The sequence below is a fragment of the Solanum lycopersicum genome, chromosome 7 (genome assembly GCF_036512215.1).
Source record: "Solanum lycopersicum chromosome 7, SLM_r2.1".
Taxonomy (NCBI): domain Eukaryota; kingdom Viridiplantae; phylum Streptophyta; class Magnoliopsida; order Solanales; family Solanaceae; genus Solanum; species Solanum lycopersicum.
The window spans coordinates 64,384,152-64,397,970 of NC_090806.1; the positions used below are offsets into that span (position 1 = coordinate 64,384,152).

The 13,819-nt window shown below is 27.3% G+C and overlaps 2 protein-coding genes across 2 annotated transcripts; one reads left to right on the forward strand and one right to left on the reverse strand.

Annotated features, from left to right (window-relative positions):
- Nucleotides 1–1,263: 1,263 nt before the first annotated feature.
- LOC101258080 (basic leucine zipper 61) lies at nt 1,264–5,085 on the reverse strand. The gene is made up of 5 exons (XM_004243351.5): nt 4,292–5,085; nt 3,666–3,756; nt 3,442–3,568; nt 2,842–3,020; nt 1,264–1,772 (listed from the first exon to the last, which is right to left on the reverse strand). The coding sequence occupies exons 1-4, from the start codon at nt 4,840–4,842 to the stop codon at nt 2,860–2,862; spliced, it is 930 nt and encodes a 309-aa protein (XP_004243399.2). The 5' UTR covers nt 4,843–5,085; the 3' UTR covers nt 1,264–1,772; nt 2,842–2,859.
- Nucleotides 5,086–11,339: 6,254 nt separating this feature from the next.
- On the forward strand, nt 11,340–13,754 carry LOC101257785 (senescence-specific cysteine protease SAG12). Its single transcript, XM_004243350.5, has 2 exons — nt 11,340–11,814; nt 13,079–13,754. The coding sequence occupies exons 1-2, from the start codon at nt 11,391–11,393 to the stop codon at nt 13,681–13,683; spliced, it is 1,029 nt and encodes a 342-aa protein (XP_004243398.2). The 5' UTR covers nt 11,340–11,390; the 3' UTR covers nt 13,684–13,754.
- The last annotated feature ends 65 nt before the right edge of the window (nt 13,755–13,819 follow it).

A 13,819-nucleotide genomic window follows, 5' to 3' on the forward strand; every position in this document is an offset into this window, starting at 1 on the left:
TTCCCCTACTCTTCAAGCTTGGTCCATTTTTCTTTGGACATGATATCTGGTTATTTACAACATCAGACATTGTCTATCGAAAACAATCTCTCTACTCTATAACTGTAGGGGTAAGATATGTTTACGAGTTTCATCTGAAAATACACTTTTTGGGCCACTTTAGTCTCTTTAGACCTTTACTTCTGAGATTATATTAGGTATGTTATTATCCAAATATTAATGGTACAACTTTTTTTAGTGTCGCATTGGTTGGACTACTAAGATGGGTACACCATTTATTATCGAAAGGTTTTTTATTTTCGATTCTCTAACTCGAAATTCAATTAAGGATAAAGTAATTTCGATGCATTGATTTTTTAATAATTGTGATGGAAATTCAACATAGCATGTGCTTTTCATAGAATGACAAATCTGAAAGTTGAATTATTATTATTTGTTGTATTAAATGGAGTAGTTCCAATTTTTAGCTCAAACTATAAATTTCAGCTGAATTATATGCATAATTTAATGTGCATGTTGCTTACTCAACTTTATGAAAAACTTTATTTTGTACATTTTTGGCTTTAAAGAATTTATCCTTTTTTTTTTTTGCAATACTTTTTTTAACTTTTATTTTGTTTCTATATTTATATTATTGGCCCCAGTTACTATTCACTGACAGTCAAAGGCAAATTGATGACTGACTACAAACATGGAAATTATCACTATATAATATTTAACTCACTGAATTTTTAATTATGAATTTAAAATTTAATATTCATGGAGGTTAATAAAAATGTTATATTAAATATCGTACTCCTTTAGTCTCACTTTAATCGTCACTTTAAACTATATCTTGTATTATCACTTTTCTTTTATAAGCATAGAAAAAGTTAAAACGATAACTAAAATGAAATTGAGAGAGTATTTAATTGCATATTAAGAGTGGATCATAATAAAAGCAAAAAATACGAAGAATACTTATTCACACCGAGTGTTTATATCAAATTAATGTAATTTTCATTATTATGTGATTTAATAAAATAAAACATATGTTAATTATGATGGTTAAGTAAATTGAACTATAAATTTAAACACATGACATGCATATATTTGAAAATTTGAGTAGTGTTTGACTATGAATACAAACTGTAGTTATATTCAAATTTTTGTGAATAATTTAGAGGGAAAAGAATCTTTTACTGTTTTAAATTTGATAATCTTACAGAAGAATCTCAACATAACAACAAGTATTAAATAAAAAATTGCTATGTAACATTAGAATGAATAGTAAAAATTCGTATAATCGATTTCAACTAATTCGAAACTCAGATTTCAAATACAATAAAATGAAAGAAATATTTACATTTACAAAAAATAATACAAGATAAAAAAAAAATAACAACCACTCACAAGAAAAGACACTGATTAAAAAAAAAGTGCCATAACCCTGACATCAAACAGCTAACTGACAAGTCACAATCTTCAATACAAAGAACTCCACATGCCCCCTTCCAACAATAAAAATTTTTGAAAGTAGTTCATAGAAATATTTTTTTTAATTAAAAAAATAGAGAAAATTAATTATTGAAAAATAAAAATAATAAGACACCCATCCCTAAGAAAAAAAAAACAATTTAAACTGTTTATATGGACCCCTAGAAATTGAGTGATCAATGCAAGAATTCAAGTGACCTTATCTTTGTCCCCTCCATAATAAGAAACTTTCTTGGTAGGTCCAAATACCACATGAATCTGCTTAGTGCTTCTCCTCAAGCTACATTCTTTTTATCCTGTATACAAATAATGGGGCAATTAGGGTTCGGAGAAGGATCGCATCTTCAAAAATGTAATACCGACAATTTATCGTAATATAACTAATTTTATGACTTAAACTTATGACATATATTAGATGACTTTATGATTATTCTACTACTTCTCTTCTTATGCATTAGTTAGTACTCCTTCCGTCCGATATTGTTTGTCATGTTACGTTTTTCGAAAGTCAATTTGATTAATTTTCAAAGTTAAATTAAATCGTATTAATTTTATATTTTAAACAAAAAAATTAGATATTCTAAAACTATATGAAAAGTACTATAAATTGCAATTTTTTGCATATTAATATGACGAAAAAATACATTTTAAAATGCTAGTCAATTTTTTTTTTTAATTTGATTCTAAATATACAAACTATGACAAATAATACTAGACGAAGAGAATATTAAAATAAGATATAAAAATCTTTCTTTTCATTGAAATTATTGTTTTCCATAAGGTAGAGTCATCTACAATTATTTCATAGATTAGGATTGACCATCATTGGTATCTTTATTACTATTATATACTATTAATTATGACATTACTATTTGTTGGTACCAATTTTGGTCCCCCTCCCCCACCCTCCCACCCCTACTATTTATTGCTATTCTCAACAATATGGTAAGTATTTTTTTTTTATTAGATCTGATTAATTTAGATTTATATTATTTATGATAAATTTTTCTATTTCTAGAGAGCTCAAACTTGAGGTCATGGGCTAATTAAGAGCGAAGAGAAACTCATCCATCACATTGAATTGTTGAGGGTAACCATGGATAAAAGCCTATCTTAGGCGAAGGGTGGTGAGACGCACATTCTTTACCAGAAAATTATGTAGTATACATATATAGGTTAAATGTTGAAACAATCTTTCTATAAAAATAAGGTCTGAATATATTCTATCATCTCCGATTTCAAATTTTATAAGATATGTTGTTATTGTTATTATCGTAGAAGTTAAATAAGTATTAGCTAGCACCTTTTGATAAATTTTCTGACTTCGCCACTAACGATAACATGAAATAACAACAAAAAGTGTACCTATAGCTGAAAAAATGATCAGTTGACAAGCTGTTCTTTCTTCTCAGAGCCATTAACATCTTGTTGTATCTTTATTGAATGATCATTATCATCATCATCATTTTCCATCTTCTTTAAGTTCTGTTGGTAATATATTTCCCTTAACCTCTCTATTTCTCTCTTCAATGCTTCTTGATGAGCTATATTCCCACACAAAAAAAAATATATAAAAAATTAGGGATGAACAAAATTTCGTAACTGAACTAACAATAAAAAACACATGTTAATTTCGAATTATACGAAAATTCAATTAGCTACAAGCTATTTAGCGGGAGATTACCAATAAATTTTAGCTAATTAATTTCATGTTTTCTAATAATGAAAAACGTAACATTATATTCAACAATCAAGAATAATAACTATCAGTTAAACATCTTTTTTATCGAAAAATTATACTTTGACTATACATATTGAAAACTACTACCACTACTTTTTAAAATATACATGTAGAATTAGGACTAATTGATGTATTAAAATAATTAATGAAGAGTACAAAAGAAGCTACATATATATATTTATTATTATAATATATAGTTGAGTGAAAAAGAAGTATAATTTTACCATCTTTAAATATTTTATCTTGGGCAAGAGCTGCAATTCTTTGCTTAAGAACACTATTATCAACATTTAGAACCAAACGTTGATGGTCCAAAAATGCAACTCTTGGTGATAATACTGAAACTTCAGCCTTCATAGAACCAAAATAAATTAATTAATTAACAAAAATTAAACAACTTTTAATCTCATTAATTACTATATAAAAAATAAAATTTTATTTTGCTTACTTGAAGTGTAGTAACGCTACGTTCTAGCTCCGATATGTACTGTAATTTTCTCACCCTTGACCTTTGTGCTGATTGTCTATTTGCCAAAATCCTATATTAAAACCAATAATTCAAAACAAAAATATCATTATTATTACCAAATAATTATATAAATTCTACAATTTTCTTACACATTGTAGTATAGTGTGCACTAAATTGCTCTGAGCTCGGAATCAAATAATATTGGTATTGTATTAATGAATTACCACCTCCGTTCTATTTTATATGTCATCTTTCGAGTTTCAAGAGTCAAACAAGTCTACCTTTGACCGTAAATTTTTCATCGATCTTATAAGCATTTTAGATTTTTAATTATCGCAACTTATAGTATTTTTTACGTGATTTATAAATATATAAATTTCATTTCAAAAAAATTGAAGATTCCATGCACAAATTTTGAATCAAACTTTAACTGTTTAACTCTCACAACATAAAATATATCATATAAATTGAGACAGATGGGGAGTAAGATTTATGTAAAAGCAACTAAGTTAATACTTGTACTATCATTATAGACTAATTCTTACTATCACTATAGTCGAGTGAGTATATGAAAAATCAACTGTTAACTACAGGAATGATTTTACCTTTTAATTCTCTTTGGATCGATGATTTTTTCGCTAGAATTATCAACATGATCATCATGATCAGCAGCAGCATTTTGTTCATTATCAGATTTGCATGAACTTTCAACTTCTTCAGGTTCAATCTTCAGTTGTTGTTGCTGCTCCTCTACATGTAATATCAATTTCTTTTCTTCGTAATTAATACTGTTATGATCCGATGGGGACGAAGGAATGGAGTTTTGTTCGTTATTATTTGCAGTGTCTTCATCATTAAACATCGACATAAGTTGGTCATCGTCGAATCGATCGAATTCCGTGCGAGTACCGGAACTCGATAGCCTAATAATTCGGCATTCTTCAACCATAGGTGCTTCGAGAAACGCGATCGAATCGCTAATGGATCTTCGATGAGACCCTCGTTTTGATGATGAGAAATCGAGGAATTCATCTACCCATGACGGGTTGTTCTGATGATGATGATGACTGATAGTAATGGTTTCGATTTTTTGATGTGGTGAAAAATTAGGCCAATTTTGAGTCATGTTTGGTGCTCTAGGTGGTAAATGTGCCATTTTGGTTTTTCAAATTGAAAGACGAAAATACTCGAAACTAGAAATGTGAATTGGATGTGTGATTTATATATAGTGAAGGGAATAGAAAAAAACTAGCACAAGGACATGGTGGTGATGATTATCAACATTATGATATACATATTTTTTATTTTTAACCTATGGTTTTTTTTCTTTTTTTTGGGGGGTGGGGCACATGGGAAGATTGGGACAGCTATCTACAGCTGGTTAGAGAGGTTGAGTCTCAATGGTATTACTGGAAAGTAGCAGTAGTTTAATGTAGAGGAATCAGAGACCACGTGCCCTTGTGACCAGCTTTCGAAAATAATTTTTTTATATTTTTAAAATCAATTAAAAAATTATAATTGATACTAAATTTATTATTATCGTTAAACTATATCAGTGTAGTCTTTAATATTATCCTCTCTCTTTTAATAACTTTAATAAAGTCTCTTTATTGTTACAAGCTATTGTTGCATTGGACCCATAAGATCTATAATAATTTTGTATGTTTTAAGGATTAGACAGATGAAATTAAGGATATTTCTGTTGGTTAACGAAATGAATAAATTTTTTTCAGTAATATTACAAAATTAAGTATTATTATCTCTCATTTTGTCTTATTTAATTTTTGTTGATTTGATACATTTTTTAATATTCAGACTGTAGTGTTAGCACATATAAATAAAGTGTCATACACAAGAGCAGAGTTATAATAGACGAAGGGAGTTCGATCGAATTCACTGATTTTTTTCTAAATTTTATATTTGTGTTAAATTATGAAGTAGAACGTGTATATTTTTAAATAATTTTAAAATGTGTTTTATATAAAAATAAAAAAAAAATCTAATTACGTTATAGCTTGATTTATTTAAAAAAATTAAAAAATAATTGCTAAATAAAATAAGTAATAATTTAAATTATTATTATTTTTAAAAAACATAAAATTATATTTTTGCCTTTAATCATATGCCATCTGATTGAGTTGGATGGTCAATCAGAGAGTTGCATGAACTTTAGGGTATGATCAAAAATTAATTTAAAAAAATCAATCAGTATTCACCATGTGAAAATCATCATGTCCCTTAGAATTGTACAGTACCTCTGTACTATACTTTCTTAGAACATGTTATTATTTTCAATTTTGTCTTAAATAAATTGAACATAATATATTATTAGTATCATAAATTTTATTTAAATACTTAAATTATAAACAAAAGAAAATAGTTTGAATAGTATATGCTTTATCTTCAATTTTGAAATTGTGGTTTTTGATTACTAAGGGGAGGAAAATCAAAGAAGGTGAAAGCTCCGAGGAAGAGATAAAAAGAAAGGATAATTTAATTATGATCTGTTCTAATTAAGCACTTGAATATATGATAAGTATTACGATTTACTTATGGAGAAAGCTCATATTTTTAAATGTCAATAACTTAGATAAATCAATTTATTTAAATTATCTCAGCTTTTTTAATTATATACATTTGTTTTATTTAATAAGCTATGAAATCTCAGGCATGTTCCGTTTGTGTATACTTAAAAAGAGATAAAGAAATTTCACATTGCACAAAAAAAATTTTGAAATTTGAACCGAAATAAAAATATTTTATCAAGTGATCAAATATACAATTAGACAAGCTATTGAGTATCTTTTATTAGTTACTTGTTCACTTACTAAATCAATATAAAATTATTTTTAAAAAAATATCATTTTACACCGACAATGAATAATCTTCGGAAGCCTACACAATTTAAGAAATTCAAAAGATTTTTTTTCCTTCAAAAAGTTTTTTAACTACTTTATATATATTCCGATATTATTTATTCATATGTCTTATGCTATAAAGCATATTTTTCATAAACTATCTTGATGTTTATTATTACTGATAATAGAATAATAGATAAACTAATAAATTGACCATCTTATTCAGAATTTTTATAGTATCATATAAAATGAAAAATAATTAATTAATATGAAATGAAGAAAGTATTATTTTACAGAACGGATTAAATTGTATTCATACAAAATGCAAAAAAATATTTTTGTTTATTAGATACCGGTATTATATATAGGGCAATTTTCACATATAGCAAACAAAAAATTCATATTTGTATGATATAACAAAGTTTACATAATTGCGCTCCATAGAAACATAAAATTGTGTAATTCGCGGACCTAAATTGTATAATTCGCTGGCTTATTTCGCGCCAATTGTATAATTCGCTATCATATTTCACTGCAATTGTATAGTGCATAATTGTATAATTCGCTGCAATATTTTTATAAAATTTACTTTGTATACAATTGTATCGAATTAAAATGTATGTATATTGCATAATTATAAGTGTATAGCAAGAAGATATATGTTTTTCTCTCGCTTTATACAAAAACATAAACAAAATATATACACTTCTGTTGTATAAAGCTAGAGCAAATTGTATTTCACTGCAATTGTATAATTCACAATTGTATAATTTGTTGACCTTTTTCTCTGTAATATTTTGTATAAAATTTGCATTTGTCTACAATTGAATTGAAGTAAAATGTTTGTAAATTGTATAATTAAGTGTATAACACGAAGATATATGTTTTTGCATGTGTATATATACAATTTTCTCTTGCTTTATACAAAACAGAAGTACAATTTATACACTTCTGTGTATAAAGCGAGAGAGGCGAGCAGAGGGAGAGTGGCGAGCAAGAATGGGAGAGTGGTGAGCGAAATTTTTGGGAGAGAGGCGCCTGGCAAACTTTGGCTAACGTTTGCTATGGAGCACAATTGAATCAAACCCTAGATACTCCATTTATTTTAGGTTATTAGTTTGTTATTATATATAAATTCCCATATATATATATATTGTAGGAGAATTTTTCTTTAAAAGGGATGGCCAATAGTGAAAAGACATGATATAATTTTCTATTAAAAGAGGACTCTTTGCTTATAAAACATGTAAAATAAAATAAAACTGAAAACATAAGCATACTCACAATTGTATTTTATTTGTAAGAGGCCATGCTCAATCTTGTTGGGTTTGAGTGGAATTCAATTCTTCTAATAAAACATTACAATATTAATTAATTAATAATACGATGATAATTATTTTAAGATCGTACAAATAGAAAAAAGGTTTATTTTTTCGAGGGAATCCTCATATAATATGTTCAAATTTAATTCAACTTGAGAACTTAGCTTATGACGTAATGATTATTCAAGTCTAATACATTCAATATTGAAATATATATTTGAGCGTAAATAATATTATATAAGATCAAAAATTAAATTAATTTAGAAATATTATATAGATCGAGTTAATAAAATTAGCTCATGAAATATTACTCGTCTGGCCTATTAAGTTTGAGTGAACAATCCACTAATTACTCAGTTGAGCCCATATAAATGTTAAAAAGAGAAAATAATGTTTAAGTTTTTTTGTTTTTTAAAAATGAAAACTTAATAAGAATTAAATGAATTGAGTTAGTTATTTAGTTTGTATGACTAATTCGTTTGATTGAACTTCAGCCATATGCCTATGAACTTGATGCAAAAATAACTAAATTTTTGGACAAAAACGAATAAAGTTTAGACAAACAAGGTTGAACTTCAATCTATGTGTCTAAAAATTTTTGTACTTCAAATAAAAATGTCTGAATTTTAGTTATATATCTAAAGTTATTATAAACAAAAAACTTTTTTTATTTTTCACCTAATGTCCGATACCTACATTATAGTCCAACTAAATCCAGATTCAGGTTAAAAAGTATAAACAAAAATAAACATGCAAGAATATAAATTTAATTAGTATATAACTTAAATAGTGACACCAAACTCAAATGCATATATATATATATACATATGCATGTCACCTCCAAATAACTTTGATCCACTTATTTATTGATTCAATCGATCAATTTTAACTCAATTCAGCTCGATCCACACATATAACTCCCTCCAAACACTAAACCAACTCATGAATTATCACACAAAGATAACAAACACAGAGGACATGAGTAAACACTATCAAATAATGATACAAGAAAAGAACATCTCATTGTATCAATCAATGTGGTGAGTGGTGAGACTTGACAAAATGAGTATGATGAGGAAAATGGATAGGTGCATGGGAATAGAGGGAAGTTAGAATGTGGAGGATGAGCTGTGGGAGAAAAGGGAAAGGCATGTGAATGGTTTGTGCACGCCCTTAGTCTTTCTATTACTTTGTCTCCAAATTAACTTCACATGTAGGACATCTCACCTTTTTTCTCTTACAGAGAAATCACGATCGAAGGATATGGTGCAGTGTATGAAGTTATTTACACTCTAAATTAAAGATTATGGATTTGAATATATGAAAAAAATTTTGATAGGAAGTGATTTCTCCTAAATGAGGCCCTATATAGCGTGAATTTGAAATAGTCGAGCTTTAATGTGTGCATTAGATTACACCAAATGAGAAATTAAAAAATAAAAATTTGTATATAGTATTCTATTTGTTTTCATTTGTGTAATGTAGTTTGACATGAAACAGAGTAAATGAAAAAAGAAAGAAAGAAAAACTTTTGACATATGTGGTGTGAAATAAGTTATTGATAGTTCTGAAGCTATATATCAGTTCATTCAGAATGAAATAGTTATTTTAAAGTTAAATTATGTACCATTCTATTTAAGACCGATTGAAAATGAGAGTGAATCATATAAATTAGGATGAAAGGTGTATGCAATTTTTCCATCTCCAATTTGAACTTTTTGTCATTTGATAATGTGAGGGATTCACTAATCATTATGATTAACAAAAAAGTTAGTTTAACTTTTGTACTTAAACCGACATTGAATTTTTAATAACAATTTGGTCGCCAACACTTCAACTTTAAGCAACTGCTAATTAATGATTAAAGTTTTTCCTTTCTTAAATTGCATATGTTAAGATAGTTTAATAGTCATGATCCTTTAATTCGAATCATGATTTGCTTCTTCATAAACTTATTCTTTGATTATGTGACGATTAATTTTAAAATAATACATGGAATCATCTAATAAATTGATCTAAACGTCGTATCGTGCGATGTTCAAACTCTGCATCTGTTATAATATGCTCGCAACATAATAATTTAGCAAAATCTAATACAATATTAGAGCAATTTCCAGTATAGTTACCAAATCATATTGTTACGAGTTCAAATCACAATAAATTCTTGACTATTAGTAATGTCCAATTTGATCTTTTCTCCTCTTATGTCACTAAAAAAAAAATTTCAAATTACGAGTTTAAAATTACATATTGCGGCAGTCAGTAATCCCCGCAATTCGCTGTTATGACAGTTGTAAAAACCTTTGTTGTTAGGTCTGCCACAATTAAGTCGCTGGAGTTTTTTTATCATCCCCTGTTATTAGTAGCAAGGGGTTATTCGCGAGGGTTTTGAATTCCCCAAATTGATATCAATAAACATATACTTCATATTCTAGGAATCAAAACCCCAACAATTTGTGAGTCTGGGAGTCGGGAACCCGCACAATTTATGAATCACATTAAAATTAACAATCCCCTGTAATTCATGAACAACGTAAACTTTTTACAATATTCTGCTAGTTCTATTAATATTTTTTATAGTGTGTTATGATGTGAAAAAAAAAATAAAGTAGATAAAAAGATAGGGGCATCTAATTGGGGATTGGTGAGTTAATACGATTAATGACTATATTGCTCAGACTCTTCATATACCACATATAACTGTATCAAATTTTCTATAAATACAAATATATTTAAAAAATTTATACATACATATCGTTATTTATAACAAGTCGAGCAACATAGATTAATGGTCCAGCTTAAGCAGAATATCCAATTGGATCGGATCTTTATGTCCTCATCTCACCTGAACTCAAGATTTTCAAGCATATGTTTGGAATATTATTTGACCCATTTGTGTTATTACTATACTCATAATAATAATACTAAAATATTGTCATTTGTGTTATTACTATACTCATCATCATCATCATAATAATAATAATAAAATATTGTCATTTGTTACTAGATCTTGATCTCTGCTAAACATAAAATTAAAAAACAAATAAATGAATGTAAAAGAATCACAGTAAAAGAAAATGAAAAATTCTTGGTGTTCTTGCATGCTAATTAACCTCAATTTGGTTTGTGCTATTCACTTAACGAATCTGTTAATTTAGATTTACGTTGTGTAAGATCTAATAAACAAAATGTGATTTTTATTTTATTATTATTTTTTTAAATTCAATTTAAAATTTTAATTAAAATTTAAGACGTCATTTTACATTTCATATTTATTGAATATGAAAGAATTAGTCCACTATTTAAATCCACCTTATTATAAACACAAGACGTAAACGTAAAATACTAAACACAAACAAATTAAACAATAAGCCAAACCATGCAAATAACATGAACAAAGAAAAAACAACTTATCAAATAATTACGTATACGATTAACTATCATCTCATCAACATAATGTTATTTAATGTACAAATTAATCTCATAATAATTAAACAACCAATAATACTCAATCTATAGCAATTATGAAGCCATCTTATATTACTTTTTCAAACTTTATGCTATTAATATTTTTAACCTTATGTTATGTCACAAATGCAAGTCAAGATGATCCAATAATTCTCAATAGATACCAAAATTGGGTCAAAAAATACAGAAGAAAATACCAAAATGAAGCTGAATGGAATATGAGATTTGGAATTTATCAATCAAATATTCAATTCATTGATTTCTTCAATTCACTAAACCTTTCTTATAGCCTTACTGATAATGCTTTTGCGGACATGACAAATCGAGAATTTAATTCTATTTATTTAGGTTACGAAAAACCAATACAAGAACAAAAAGACATTAATAATGTTACGTCGTATGATATATCCACATTACCGATTGGTGTCGATTGGAGGAAGGATGGGGTTGTTACACCAATCAAGGATCAAAAAAGTTGCGGTACGTAACAATCAACATAAAAATTATATTAAGAAAGCGTATTTGGGTAAGCTTATAATTTGAGGGGTACTTTTTAAAAAAAAATATTAAATGACTTTTTCACTTATTTTTCATCGAATTCAATTACTGAAAAAATATAACGTGGGGGATAAGTTCTCACCAAAAAAGTGTGAAACTTCCTAATTTTTCCATATGAAATAATTCGTACTATTTTTTCCCTTTCAGATCGATTCAATCAAAAAAGGAAAATTTACATAAATATACTATGATAAAAAAATATTTACCATTTATAGCAATAATAATTTTTTTCACTTGATCAGTTTTAATTCATTTATAATAAAAGTTTGATACATATTACAAAGAAAAATTTATTATTCACATATAATCAAGTTTTAATGATGGATAATACATTTTTCACACATTTTAATACATTTATAATATAATGTGTCAAATTTTTACCAAACAAACATAATATATTTCAAAAAATAATTATAATTCATATATATTGCATATATAATTCACCTTTGATTCATATTGCAGATTTTACATAATAATGCTATAAATGGTAATAAATAAAAAGAATTACTAAAATTAGTGATTATTTATAAAAATGTACCAATTTATGTAATTTTTTCATCAAAATACTAGCGGAAATAATTACACTAAACATTTAGCCATGGTTACACCATTCAATACCAACTAATAATTATTGTTAGTTTCATAACATCCATCCAAACATATACTCCTTCGTCCGTCAATTTTTAGTTGTCATGTTGTGTTTTTCAAAAGCCAGTTCGACTATTTTTCAAAGTTAAATTAGATTACATTAATTCTATATTTAAATATTGAAAAACTATACAAAAGTGTTATACATTGCAATTTTTTCATATTAATATGATGAAAAATAATCGTATTAGTCAAAGTTCTTATCGTTTGACTCTAAAAAAGAAAACCATGACAACTAAAGTAGACAGATAGAATAATTACTTGTTTCATTTATAAAATTAGATTATCAACTATTCTCGATCAGCTAATCCAAACGGGCCGGACTTTATCAGGGACATAACCAGCATGTCTTTTAGGGGGTTCATCCAAACCCCCTTCGGCGGGAAAATATTACTATACATACGTGGTTAAAATTATTTTTTAGATGTATAAAATAGATGTTGAACTCCCTTTGACTAGTTCATATGTTTGTTCTTTCCAATTTTGAACCCTCTTATTGAAAATTCTAGTTCCGCCACTAAGCTCTATTACAATGCAGGAAGTTGTTGGGCATTTTCAGCAGTAGCAGCAATAGAGGGCATCAACAAGATCAAAACAGGAAAACTTGTGTCACTATCAGAACAACAACTAATGGATTGCGATGTTTACTCAGACAATCAAGGATGTAATGGAGGGTTTATGGAAAGTGCATTTGATTACATAATGGAAAATGGTGGGATTACAACTTCAAAAAATTATCCATACATAGGAAAAAAACAAAAATGTAACACAAAAAAAGCAAAACAACATGAAGTTAGGATAAGTAATTATGAAAAGGTACCACCAAATGAGGAATCACTTCAAGTTGCAATTAACAAACAACCAATATCAGTGGCTATTGATGCAAGTGGCTATAATTTTCAATTATACTCTAGAGGGGTATTTTCTGGCTATTGTGGAAATATGTTAAATCATGCAGTGACATTAATTGGCTATGATGTGGAAGAAAATAATGGTGAGAAATATTGGATAGTAAAAAATTCATGGGGTACTATGTGGGGTGAAAGTGGTTATATGAAAATTAAGAGGGGGTCAAGTGATAATGGAGGAATGTGTGGTATTGCTATGCAAGCTAGTTACCCTCTTATGGAGGAATATGTATAAATAAGTCATAATATGTGCATAAATAAGTCATCATAATAAAATATTTGAAAAATAATTGTGATTCTCCAAAATCTTATTCGAAATTTCTTATTAAGAATCAAAATTGATTATGTATATACTATGACCAACAAGTAAT